The 13,728-nt window shown below is 39.9% G+C and overlaps 1 protein-coding gene across 3 annotated transcripts in view; it reads left to right on the top strand.

The window, feature by feature from the left end:
* Positions 1–13,728, top strand: part of PPIL6 (peptidylprolyl isomerase like 6) — a 32,873-nt gene that overhangs the window by 10,703 nt on the left and 8,442 nt on the right. For all 3 annotated transcript variants that reach the window (XM_046004459.1, XM_046004460.1, XM_046004462.1), the window contains 3 exons: positions 449–511; positions 637–784; positions 5,813–5,869. In XM_046004459.1, the coding sequence (XP_045860415.1) occupies positions 449–511; positions 637–784; positions 5,813–5,869 (268 nt within the window). The remainder of the gene's footprint in view (positions 1–448; positions 512–636; positions 785–5,812; positions 5,870–13,728) is intronic.

The following is a 13,728-nucleotide window of genomic DNA, read 5'->3' on the forward strand; positions in this document are numbered from 1 at the left end:
CAGGTAAAGGTTATTCAAAGCTTCACTACTAAAGGGTTTTAAAGAGCATGTTATTTAAATAGGTTGGAAAGACTTGATATAATAAAATGAAACAAACTTCTTTCAGTCATTCCTTTAATTTTGTTGTTACATTATCCACTGTTGATGCTTCTGAATTTTTTTTTTTTTTTTTTGGTCAGAGAGAGAGTGCGAGCACAAGCAGGTGTAATGGCAGACAGAAGGATAAGCAGGTTCCTCACTGAGCAGGGAGTCCAATGCTGGTCTTGATCCCAGAACCCTGGGATCAGGACCTGAGCTGAAGGCAGAGCTTAACTGATTGAGCCACCTAGGTGTCCCTGCGTTTGAAATCTTATCACCGAAAACATTATTCTGTGGTATTTTTGGTCATTTCTAAGACTTTCTTCTAAGATACTGACCTGCATTCTCTTTTTCTCCCTAATTTTAATAGCATGCTTTTGTGTTCTTGGACATTTCTATTGATTTTTATCCAATTGGAAGACTGGTTTTTGAGGTAAGAGGCTTTTTGTTGTTCTTATTTTTGTTATTTTTTTTAATAAGTGGGAGGTGGAGGTAAGAATCTGTAACTGTCAAAATACTAAATATTTAATCTTTGAAACCTTTTATTTTTATTTGTAGCTATACTGTGACGCATGTCCCAAAACATGTAGAAACTTTCAAGTCTTGTGCACAGGAAAAGCAGAGTATTCTCAAAGTGGAATCAGGCTACATTACGTAGGTTCAATTTTTCATCGAGTAGTACCGAATGGTTGGATACAAGGAGGAGGTAAGTTGAAAATCTTAAATGCAACTTAATTATAACATCAAATCAGAATGTCCAGAATTTTGTTTACCTACCTTTGTGAAGTGTGTATAGAATTAGATATATTTATATTAGATATTACATATATTGAAAGGATATTTTATATGCCCGAATGATTAAGATATTCATACTTTTAAAAAATGTCCTAAATTTTGAAATAAATCTATAAAGTTTTGTTAACCAGAATATTCCAAATTCAAAAGTGATATAAGAAAGATACCTTTTATATAAAAAATATAATTTTAAATGTTCATCTAAATAGGGGGCGTCTAGGGGTGCCTGGGTGGCTCAGTCATTAAGCGTCTGCCTTCGACTCTGGTCTTGATCCCAGCGTCCTGGGATCGAGCCCCACATCGGGCTCCCTGCTTGGCAGGAAGCTTGCTTTCCCTCTCCCACTCCCCCTGCTTGTGTTCCTGCTCTCACTCTCTCTCTGTCAAATAAATAAATAAAATATTTTAAAAAGTAAATAACCAAATAAATATTGGTGCCTGGGTTGCTCAGTTGGTTGAGCATCCAGCTCTTGATTTCGGTTCAGGTCATAATCTCAGGGTCATGAGATCGAGCCCTTGAGTCATCGAGCTCCACATCAGACTCCATGCCCAGTGTGGGGCTTGATGAAGATTCTCTCCCCCTCCCCACCTCTCTAAAAAAAAAATGCTCACCAAAATAAATAGGAGTACCTAGAAAATACAGTGCTTTTAGGAGACAACGTAAAGGTAGGAATTTGAAAACAACTTATTTCTCACCAAAGGTGTTACACTGTTACCGTATAAAAGAAAGAGGTAAAGCATTTTGTTCTCCATTTTCGTTTTCTTTTCAGGTCAGTCCTTTGACTTCACACAGACTAGGTCTCTGACTAACGGCACAAAATTAAATTTCAAAGGCCTTTTGGAAGGTATCCCACAGGGAACAATCGGCAGCAATTTAAAAATAATTGGCTTAGAGTGTAAGGAGGTTTGCTTGAACTTGATGAAATACGCAGAGGCTTAAAATTAATAATGCTTAATTATTTTTCTACAATCTGGAACATTCTGAGGCTGATGAGAAATATGCCAGGCATCTGTATGAAAATTAACTGTTTTTCCCCTCAGTTTCTCCAAAACTGAGATCGTATCACCCATAGTGTTATCTAACCTCATTATTTTCTCACTTCATATACATATATGGTATGTCTTCCTGTGTCAATAAACATAAACATGTACAATTTTTAGGGTATGCCTAGTTTTTCATATACTGCTATACTAATCTGCAGTTGGCTCTTGAACAATAAGGAATTTGAACTGGGGGGGTCCACTGATTTTTTACAGTACAGTACTGTAAATGTATTTTCCTTATGATTTTTTCATATTTATTTACTTATTTATTTGAGAGAGTGAGATAGAGAGCATGAACAGGGGGAAGGGTAGAGAGAGAAACAGGCTCCCTGCTGAGCAGGAAGCCCGGTGCGGGACTCAATCCCAAGACCCCGGGATCATGGCCTGAGCCAAAGGGAGACACTTAACTGATTGAGCCACCTGGAAGACCCTTTCTCTTTCAAAGATTTATCTATTTGAAAGAGAGAGCATGCGCACATGTGGGGCAGGGGCAGAGGGAGATGGGGAGAGAGTCTTAAGCAGACTGTGCTGAGCATGGAGCCCCATGTGGGGCTAGATCTCATGACCTGGAGATCATGATCTGAACCAAAACCAAAAGTTGGATGCTTAACTGGCTGTGCCCCCGCCAGGCGCCCCTTCCTATGATTTTCTGGATAATTTTTTTTCCCTCTAGCTTCCTTTATTGTAAGAACACAGCATATAATACATAGAACACACAAAATATGCATTGACTATTTATGTCACTAGTAAGGCTTTTGGTCAACTATAGACTATTAGTAGTTAAACTGAAATTTAATTTAACCCCCGCATTGTTCAAAGGTCAACTGTAACTAATTCCCCATTGGTGAACATGTAGATTGTTTTCAAGTATTTTTTGGCATAAAACCATCCTCAAGGGGGCCAATATCAGGGTCTCCTGAAACTTAGTTCAGTGTTGACTATTATGTTCTGGGCTCTCAGATGCCATGTTCTTTTTTGTTTTATTTGGTTTCTGGTTAGAGGTACATCTCCCCTTCCAGAGCCCCGGAGCAAGATTTGGGAAAAGTGGGTCATATGACTTGTTTACTTATTTGAAATAAAATTTCCAAAGAGTAGCATGCACAGATCTTGGTTCATGATTTCAAATGACAATGCAACAATGTTAGTTAAGGACAGTTTGAGAACAAGTGCTGATTACTAGATTCAAACCCAACTGATATATACCAGTTGTTCCACTTAGGACGTAGGCACTTAGCATCTCTGAATCAGTTTCTTAATCATAACATGGGGGAAATTATGATACCATAGGATGTGGCAAGGATTCAGGATTCAGTGACATGGTATATTGGAAGTTCCCAAGTTCTATAAATGTTCTCCCTTCGGATACCAGATTTGCACAGGGCTGTGGAGAGAATTTTGGAATATGGTTAATGTGGTTTTATGCTGTGCTTCAGGATGCCTCCCAACACTGCTGGTTGCCTGATGGGACCAGCAGGGCCTACATGGTCTACACTACCCCTAGCTCACCTCACCCTCTGACATCGCCCCTTGCTCTGCTCCACACACTGGCCTCCTTGCTGTTTCCTAAGCACATCAAGCATACATGAGCTTAACGTCTTTTGCTTTTCCTCTGCCTGGGACACACCCCACCCAGCTATGCCTCAGAGAGCCCCTTACTTCAGCCTCTAATCTGTTTTGGATTTTTGCCCAGAGTTCATCTCAGCAAGACTTTCTGACCGTCCTATTTAAAACTGCCACTTCCCTAGGTACACAGGTCTCCTCACCCCCTTCCCTGCTGCTCTCCAATCCCCTAATTTTTATTTTTAAAATATTTTATTTTGGTTCATAGCACTTTTCATCACTGGACATACTATTACATATTTCCTCAAGAATTTGTTTAGTGTCTGTTTCTCTTCGTTAGACTATAAGTTTCACGAAGGTAGAGGATTTTATCTATTTTGTTCACTGTTATATCCCCAGGTTCCAGAACAGTGCCTGGTATATAGTAAATTCTTAAAAAAAAATTGTTGAAAGGATGAATAAATAATGGACAGATAAATAAGAAATATACATTCTACTCATTTGTAAAGTACAAAATGAAAGAAGATATCAAGTCGTGAAGCCACTTTAATGGGATTCTCTGTCTGTGGCTCCCACAAGGCTTACTGCTTTCCGAAGGACTTCTTGAGATAGAGTTTAATACAGTTTGTCATCATCATCATCATCAATACAATGATGGTGCGGATGGTGGTAGTGAGAAGATACGCTCCCTAAGCAAGCAATGCTGCATGACCATGGCCACCCGTGAACGAGCCTGATGCTCTGCCCGGCATTGCACTAAGTGCTGTCAGTAGAACGTGATTTCCTTTAATCCTCAGGATTACTTGCAAGGCACTGACCATTATTCCTGTCTATACAGATGAGAAAACAGGCTTGAAAAAGGTAACTAACATTAAGATTGAAATCAAAGTCATCTGATTTTAAAGTTTACTTTGGACCACTACTCTGCATTGTGGAATTTGTCATCAGAAGTACCGAAATAACATTAGATATCGAAGGCTGAATTCAAGTACTGATTGAAAGGGTGTCAATATGAGATATTTCCCTGGGAGATGGGAAGCAAAGGGCAAGAGGAATGGTGGGTGTTCTAGAGAGACAGGGCAAAGGAGTACCACAGATGCTGAAGTGAGTCAGTAGGGGTGGCGAACCACAGGCAGATTTGTCTGAGCAAAGACAAAGCAAAGACTTCTGAACTCTACCATCAGAAGGAACTGGTGCTGGAGGACCTTCGACTTCCCCAATCCTGGATTTAGTCTTTAGCCACTGCAATGTGCTCCTGAGAGATGCCGAGGGCTCTGGGTGAACCACACGAGGAGTATCAGGCAGAGCAGGGTTGAAGACTTCCGGCTCAATGATCAACTTCTGAGCCCATTCATGAACGGAATTGAAATGCCACATGCCTGTCCTGAATCAAATCTCTATGCATGCTTGCTGTTGCATCCGATTTCTTAAAAACAGTGCACGTTTATTATAGGTAACTCACTCACACTGAGTTAAAATGGCACAGTCTTTCAACAGAGATGTATTGTATGCTGTACTCCAGGAAGGTGAACGAGAGAGAGGAAGAAGTAAAGAGGTGCTGATGGGGAGGCTGGGGGTACAGAGCTTAGAGACCCTTGTTTCTACTAGAGTCCTCTATTCCCAGTAGTCTGCTCTGTTTCCCTTTCAGCGGTGGATAGAGAAAAAGTCACTTGTGCGTGGAGGACGTTTACAGTAGCAGCGCTGCCTGAGCCCACTACGAGCATGATGCGCACAATGCAAACTGGGACATGATAAATACTTGTTTAAAAAAAAAAAAACCCTCATTACATTATAAGGGAACTTCCTTTCCAGAATACCGGCTAAATAAACGAATGATCACACTGGGGGTTCCAAGGAATGAAAATTTGAACTCTTGACTCTTTTTAGAGCATCTATTTTTATTCCTCTTCTAAAAAGACCTCACTGTTCCTATTTCATTTTCTCAGTCTGGTCTTTCCATTTTCCTGAAAAGCAAGAGGGACTATGGAGTAACTTGTGAGGCAAGCAGAATTCATATGAACACACTTCCTCTAAATTGTGACCATAATTATAATTAAATATGTCATCATTTCAAAGGGTTCTGCATTATAATTTAGCCTACTTCAAAGAGTTATTATCAGGGGGAAACGGGATCATGAGTGTTAAAATGCTTACAAAATACAAGTGAAATCACTATAGTAATATTTTCATGGTTTAGATATTGAACAATTCTGTATCTTATTAACTTACTCTAGTCATTGGTATAAATGGAATCACAATTTAAAGCTTTTTCCTCCAGCCTTTACTCTACTCTTTTTTAGGCTCGAAATTCTAATGTTTGTTCATTGTTATTTATCAGATATAGTAGAAGGAAGAGGAGACGATGGAGTGTCGATTTACGGACCAACGTTTGAAGGTATGTGTCTTTAAATTGTGTCAGTCTATATTAGCTGATAAATCTAATAGTCATTTTCTTTTTTTTTTTTTTAAGATTTTATTTATTTATTTGACAGAGAGAGATCATAAGTAGGCAGAGAGGCAGGCAGAGAGAGTGAGAGGGAAGCAGGCTCCCTGCCGAGCAGAGAGCCCGATGTGGGACTCGATCCCAGGACCCTAGGATCATGACCTGAGCCGAAGGCAGAGGCTTGACCCACTGAGCCACCCAGGCGCCCTTAGCTGATAAATCTAACAAGACTGGATGATTCACAACTCCAAATAAGACGGTATTTGGGATAACACTGAAAGTGGGAGTTAAAAGTGGAGTGGGGAAGGTACCCCAAGTCCAGTCCAGAACAACTTCGTATACACATTTTTTCCCCTTGCCTAATTATATTATTCCTTTAGGCTAAATTCCTAGAATTAGTATTGTGGGGTCAAAGGGAATTTACATTTTTAAGCCTTCTAATTTGCCACGCCGTACCCAGAATGTGGTACTTTGATAATCATCCCATGAAGACTGCTGTTGGGGATCCTGGGAAGTTGGGGTCATGGTGATGGCCTAGTTTTTGAATTTTTTTGAACAGACTGTGTAAGTAGACAGAAAAACTAAAAACCCATGGATGACATTTACAACAAAACTAGGTGACAAGGTATCTAAATGAATTCTCAATACAAAGAGAGGAGGACAAACTGCCTATAGCTATAAAATGTGCGTGGTGTCGGCATCTGCGTGGGAGAAACAGCACGTCTGGTGGACTTGAGAATAGCAGAACCGCAAAACAGCCAACAGTGGGTGAGTGTAAGAGGTCCCTGGTAAGGCTTGAGGCTGGAGCAGCCTAACCTCTCTGAACTCTTGAAACTGATCTGAAAGGGCACTCTTCCAGGACAGGCCCATAATGAGGAGATGTTACTGTGAATGGAATCAAAGTTATGCAGGACAGCCAGGCAACAGTGACAAAGGGAATGGGGAGAGAGCCAGGAAATCGCAGAAAGCAAGTTGCCATATCGTCGAACACTACATGAAAAGAGCACAAGAGGGAGCTTTGTGAATTGAGAAAAGGGACCTCCTAACACGTAGGAAACCTAATTTTATATGAAAACTGGCAACAAAAAGTTTCATGGTTATTAGAAGTAAAAGAGAATAAAGAGCAGAGGAACATCACTACAGATCATGAAAGTACGCTAGAAAGACATGCTCATAAAACAGATCAAAACTGAACAAATTTTCAGATGAGCCAGAAGACACCGAGAATATGATACAAGACAGGAAAGAACTCATAAGTCAGAATTAGAAAAACATAGAGGTTACAGAACTAGGGAAGAATTAGCAGTAAAAGACATTTCAGAAATAAACTCGAAGGAACGTAGGTCAAATAAACATGACAGATATGCATGTCTTAAAAGAAGTAAAAGGTGGAAGGGGGGAATTTTTAAAACCAAAAGGTAATGAAGATAAAAGGATTTATAAGAAAGTGACAAATAGCTAGAAAGAGAAGATCCAGCATATGGATGGCAAGTTGTCCCTAAAGGAGTAAATGAATGCAAGGGAATGGAACAAATACTAAGAACTAGTGTTGGGAAAAAACTGTCCCGAATTAAAAAAGGATTTGATGAGTTTCACGCAAATTATGAGAGAGACCTTGACATAAAGATTGGTGATGAGCAGTAATCACATAGTTACTGTGAAACTAAAATTTAAGAGGAATAAAGGGTGAGAGTATGATGTATAATGACTGTATCTTTAGTCTACCTTTTCAAAACTGGAAGAAAATGTAGAGAATGTATGCAAAAACTTTAAACTATTCTCAGTAATTACACTGGTGATGGTATTATTTTGAGACTTTTGTATATGTAATATTGAAAAAGTAAGTAATTATAGGATTTCCTAAATTCATCATTTCATGTGTCCTTGAGAATCATGACTTTCAGTGTGCAAGAAGAGAGATACAAATGAAATATGACAGAAGCCAATAAGTCAAATATTCTGTACTGGAAACACCCATTTAAACTCACAAAGTATCATATCTACCTGTATAGCTCTATCCCCTGAATTGGACAAGGACTAACCTCGTAGCATCACACACTCCTAGCATATAGATTGGTGTTCTGAAGTGTTATTTCTCACTTAAAGAAACCAGGGCTCCTAGGGGAAATGGCAGGCTTCAGTTCCAGGACAGGACATTACAGAATGAGCCTTGAAACTCATGTGTAGTCATGCTATTATCAGATAGCAAGAAAGCTATTAAAGATTTACTAGGGTCATGTCACAGGCCTTGGGAGACAACTTGAAGAGGCTCTCACTGGCCAAAGATTTGAACTTCAAAAAGAATAGTAATCGCAAATAATTGAAACCCAACAAATATTTTTAAATCCATGAATTCATAATGACATCATATTATAAAATAAAGCCTAATAGCTTATCTTTGAGGGAATGATGGGAAACAAATTCATTATCTTAAAAACTGATAAACAAAAGCAAAGAATCAAGCATTTATTTTGCCTTTCCTATATGAACTGTACCAAATTGTAGGTAAGAGAAAATTGCTACTTACAACAGCATTCCAAAAGATAGATGAGAAAGAAATAATAGAATTAGAATAGTACCATTTTGCTGCCCCCAGTGAAATGATGGATCTAGGCCTATGCTGCATTGTTATCTGTTAACTTCACAAAAACAGGGACAGCCAGACATTATGAGCCTTCTGTGGAGAGAACGCACCACCAAAGGACAGAACATGAGTCTGATTAAGCCTCTGGACGCGCTGCCAATCTGTAGGAAATACAGCTAGTTCTGATGTCATGTGGTCCTAAAGATCTCTGCACTATGAAAATCATGCATTAAAAACTGCAGGACTTATGGCAAACATGAGGTACCAAAAACCCTTTCTCAGTGACACGTTAAAATATAGAGTAACCTCACAACACCAGTAACAGTTTAACATCTATTTTATGGTCAAGAAACACAGAAATACTAGAATGAATTTGGCACTCTACCTTGAAAGCTCCCTGACGTTTGAGGAGGAGGTGTGGGAAGAGGTATAGCTTGTGACTGACTGTGAAGTGGTGGAAGGAGGGCTCTCTGAGATTGGCGGCAAGCTGTAGCATCAGATGTGGGTGGACGCAGCTCATACTGAGGTCACCTGTGGCGGATGTCTGAGGCGTGGGTGTTTCGATGCAGCTCAGTTCAGCTGCCAGCCATTTTCTACATTTACTTGGTGTTTCTCCTAGACATTGTACATAAACACGGGCAAGATTCGTTAAGCTCAGATATTCCCAATATATCAATCGAGCTGAAATTGATTTGCCCTCTCAACACAAGTATTACAGGCAAGAGGACAGGACAAAGAACACAAAAACATACTGAAATGCCCCATGCAGGTGCAGTCAGCAAACTTTGGACTGGGAAAAATTCTAGAGGTTAAACAGCTCAGGTTTACTAAGAGATAAAAGTAAGTAAAGGAAAACAGCAGTCTCTCTCTACTGAGTTAAAAAAAAAAAGTAAAGGGACAGACACAGACCTTGAAGATTAAGAGGCTTAAAAGGCATAACAAGTCTTTTAAAATGGTAAAGACTGGGGAACCTGGATGGTTCAGTCAGTTATGCATCTGCCTTCAGCCTGGGATACAGCCATGCACTGGGCTCCCTGCTGAGCAGGGACTCTGCTTATCCCTTCTCCCTGCACCTCTTCCCCTGCTCTCTTTCCCTCTTAAAATAAATAAATAAAATCTTAAAAAAAAAAAAAAGGGAAAAAATAAAATGGCAAAAACTATACTACCTAGTAACTACTACTAGCTGTGGACTAACTACTAACACTGTTGACCTGAAGCTTTATCAAAAACACAAACAGTTGATTAACCATTTTCTCCCATCCAAGTACTAACCAGGCCTGACCCTTCTTATTAGCTTTTGAGATCAGACGAGATCCAGCGCGTTCAGGGTGGTATGGCCGTAGACTGATCAACCATTTTCTTACAATGAAATAAGCTTAAGAAAATCATAAGGAAGAGAAAATACATTTATAGTTCTGTACTGCACTGAAAACCATCCGCATATGAGTGGATCCCCGCAGATCGAAGCTAGTGCTACTCAAGGGCCAAGTGTATAAGGAAGTATTAAGCATGAGAGCATTTCAAAATCAGGGAAGTGGTTACTTTTGAACTAGACAAGGTACTTTTGGGAAAGTGGGCCTGAGTGAGGATGAAAAGGGTGTTTCCCTTATAATAACTAATAATAACTTTAATTATATATTAGTTTTCTATGGCTTTTGTGTCTAAATTTTAATACAATGAAAAGGTTAAAAAAGTAATATTGAACCAATACCAAAGGGAAGGGAAAAGGAAAAGCCAATTTCCTTCTAAGTGCACGTGGAGCCAGCTTTATCAAATGAAACCGGGCAAGTGACATCATTTATTTATTTATTCATTAATAAACATTCAACTCTTGGGTGCCTACATGGTGCTAGGGCCTTAGGAAACAAAGACGATACAACCAAGCCTCTGGCCTTGAAGATTTTAGGTTTGGTGCAGACAGATACTCAAAGGGATTAGCTACCGGCAAGGTGCCAATGGCGGTTACAGAGGAAGAACTGAGCGCTGTGGAAAAGAACCGACAGCTGCCTGGAGCGCTGGGGGCAGTGGCCCAGAGTAGCTTTTGAGTTGGGTCTTAACACATTGCAGATGGAGAAGGGATGTTCCTGGATGCTTTCCTAATAAGCTGAATCCCTGATGAAAATCCACGGTATGGGTCCACCCCACGGCCGCTGTCAGATCACCTGGAGTCCTGTTCGGAGGCACCGTCTCAGACAACTCGGGCCTCTGTCCAGCAGGAGACACATCTCTTAGCTCCTGTCCTTGCCTGCCCCCTGGATAACCTGTGCCTCTGGTGATTGTCCTGCACTCCTATCCTTACACTGTTACAGAGGAGGCGACTGTCCTCTGGTGCTGGGGGAGGCCCAGTGTGTTCAGGGAAGCCTCCACTACTCAGGATATCTGCGGGTGCAAGATTAGAAACTCAGTAACCCAGCAAATGAAAAGGAGAGACGCCCCCAAGGAGAGGGATGAGTAACTGCTCAGAACAGCAAAGCTTTGCTGGGTTTCCTCCCTCATCCACCCCCCGGGGGGATATGTACACAAGGGCCAGCCAGTCCTTCCTCCTCCGCATGTCTCTCACTGAGCCCTGTTACCACGAGCTGCAGATCTGAAACCCCGGGCTTGCTAAAAATGACTACAACCACTAAACTCACTTTTATTAAGCTAAGCACAGTGAATTTAAAAGAATGTAATAAATAATAATTAGATGATTGTTTTATAAATCGGTTAATCGTTTTTTTTAACTTGAAGGAAGTCTGTTTTGCTTTGTTTCAAATTGCAAGTTTTTAAATTGTCTCCCCAAATCCTATTCTGAATGTTAAGAAACTGAATATTAGCCCTTTCTTTCCTCCATGTATAATATCCCTAATCCTTCTCCTGGCCAAGGATTGGCAGTTAAGTAGTTTGGGCTGACTAGAAAAAATGTCATTTACATAAAAAGCAAAAGAAAAATATTTTAAAATATTGGATTATTCTTGTCACCTTAAGTAGACCAGTTTGTTAATGTTAGCTTGTGCCTGCCCTAATTCACAGATACAGCACTTAATATCCATTTGTCTAGTTCTTAGATCTCCTTGCCTTTAAATGAAAGTGTTCAGGGTGCCTGGGTGGCTTAGTCGGTTAAGCATCTGCCTTTGGCTCAGGTCATGTTCCCAGGGTCCTGGGATGGAGCCCCACATCGGGCTCCCTGCTGAGCGGGGAGGCTCGTCTGCTTTCCCCTCTGCTCCTCACCCCACTCATGCTCGCTCTCTCTCTCTCATATAAATAAAATCTTAAAAAAAGTGAAAATGTTCATTAATAAACGGCACACAGCCTGATGTACTGTCAGTACTGAATAACTGAAAATAGTACAGTCTGGGTAGCCATTTAAGGGCTATTTATTTTTTTAAAAATTGTGAGACTTCTATATGGAAAATGCCTATGTACAATTAAGACATAATTATAAAGCAAATCCCCATATTACCATCCTTGTCAAGAAAGAAAATTTGCCAGCATACCAGAAGCACCCTATTTGTCCATCCTCAGCAATACTCCACCTCCCTCAGAGGTAACCGCTAGCCTGCCTTTCTTCCTTGCTCTCCTTGATAATTTAACCACCCAGGTAGGTATCCCTAAACAATATAGTTGAATTTTGCCTGGTTTTGAATTTTATGTAAATGGAATCACATTGTAGGCATTCTTTGTGTCTTACTTCTTTTGTTCATCCACTGCCTATGAAATTCATTCATGTTCTCCATAGCTGGAATCCTCTCATTGTCACGAGTGTTCAGTGTTATAAACGTACACTAAGTGTTTATCCCCTTAAGTGTTCATGAACACTGGCTATTCATTCCTAATGTCACACACATGATCAACATGTGTACTTACAAATGCTTCATTAAGCAACAATTAAAACATGCCAAGTAGCACAATTTCATGTACTTTTATGTAATAATAAAGAGTATATAGCTGTTATTATTTAAATATGATAGTAAAAATAGAAGAGTTGGTTTACAAAATTAATATTGCAGGGACGCCTGGGTGGCTCAGTTGGTTAAGCGGCTGCCTTCGGCTCAGGTCATGATCCCAGCATCCTGGGATCGAGTCCCGCATCGGGCTCCTTGCTCAGTGGGGAGCCTGCTTCTCCCTCTGCCTCTGCCTGCCTGCCTGTGCTCACTCTGAGAAATAAATAAACAAAATCTTAAAAAAAAAAAAATTAATATTGCAATATTCGGGTCAGATTTTTACTTGACATTACTGCCTTCAGCAAATTATATGGAAATGTCCTAAACTATCTGATTATACTTTTACCAGAGAGAAGGCATGGCAGTTTTCCCAGACTTGTGGTAGTTGCTTCCTTTATAAGCATAAGAATGACTTTATTTGAAACAGACTCAGAAACTTTCTTCAGCCCATAAATTGATTTTTTTCCATAAATTCTGATTTCTATTTCAAATAGTTACATGTTGCCCTTCCCGTTGTATGTTATAAATGATGCCAGTTTTGACCACAGAGCAGTAACTATGATTCCTATTTTATGGTAAGTGGCAGAGGCAGGAATTCCTGAGTCACCGACAACGGAATGAGAGGCTCCTGAGATCCTACCATAGCTTTTAAACTTCCTTCCATGCCTCAATTAACATGACCTAAAAATAAAATTATTATTAATTATGCTAGTTTAGCCAGCACTCAAATTTTAAAATTTTTCTATTTTTACCCAGCAATAAAAAAGATGTTTTTTGTTCTTCCTCCTTCACTTTCTGGTAGGTTGTTGAAATTTTTCCTTTCCATTCAGGGCTGCTGATAAGAGTTAAACTAATCTAGAACAGTTAATTATCCCATTCAGAAAAAGTTGGGGGGAGGTGAAGGGTTGGTTGACTTAAGGATCCATTATTTTCCCTGTCCTCAAAAAATTATGTGAGCACATTAAGTTTACATTTTTTATATAACTGAAAAGTCTGAAGCTCTGCACTTAACCCTCAGAACACACTAGGCACTGTAAAAATATTTGTCAAATAAACAAATGTTGACTTAAACCTGGGATTTTCACTCTCCATCTTGTTACTGATAAAAAAAAAAATACTTCTCTATTCATGTAAAAATACTGTTCGGATAGCCATTTTTCAGGAAAGCATCTCTAAGGACAGAATTTTATGTGGAACTCTATTTTGTCACTGGTTCTGGTTTTTAAGTAGATAATCTGTTCCTGCAAGGCTGGGGGTCCACTCCATACCCCAAGTGGGCTGTGAAGGAGGCACCAAGGGCCCCG

The sequence above is a fragment of the Meles meles genome, chromosome 5, assembly GCF_922984935.1.
Source record: "Meles meles chromosome 5, mMelMel3.1 paternal haplotype, whole genome shotgun sequence".
NCBI lineage: Eukaryota > Metazoa > Chordata > Mammalia > Carnivora > Mustelidae > Meles > Meles meles.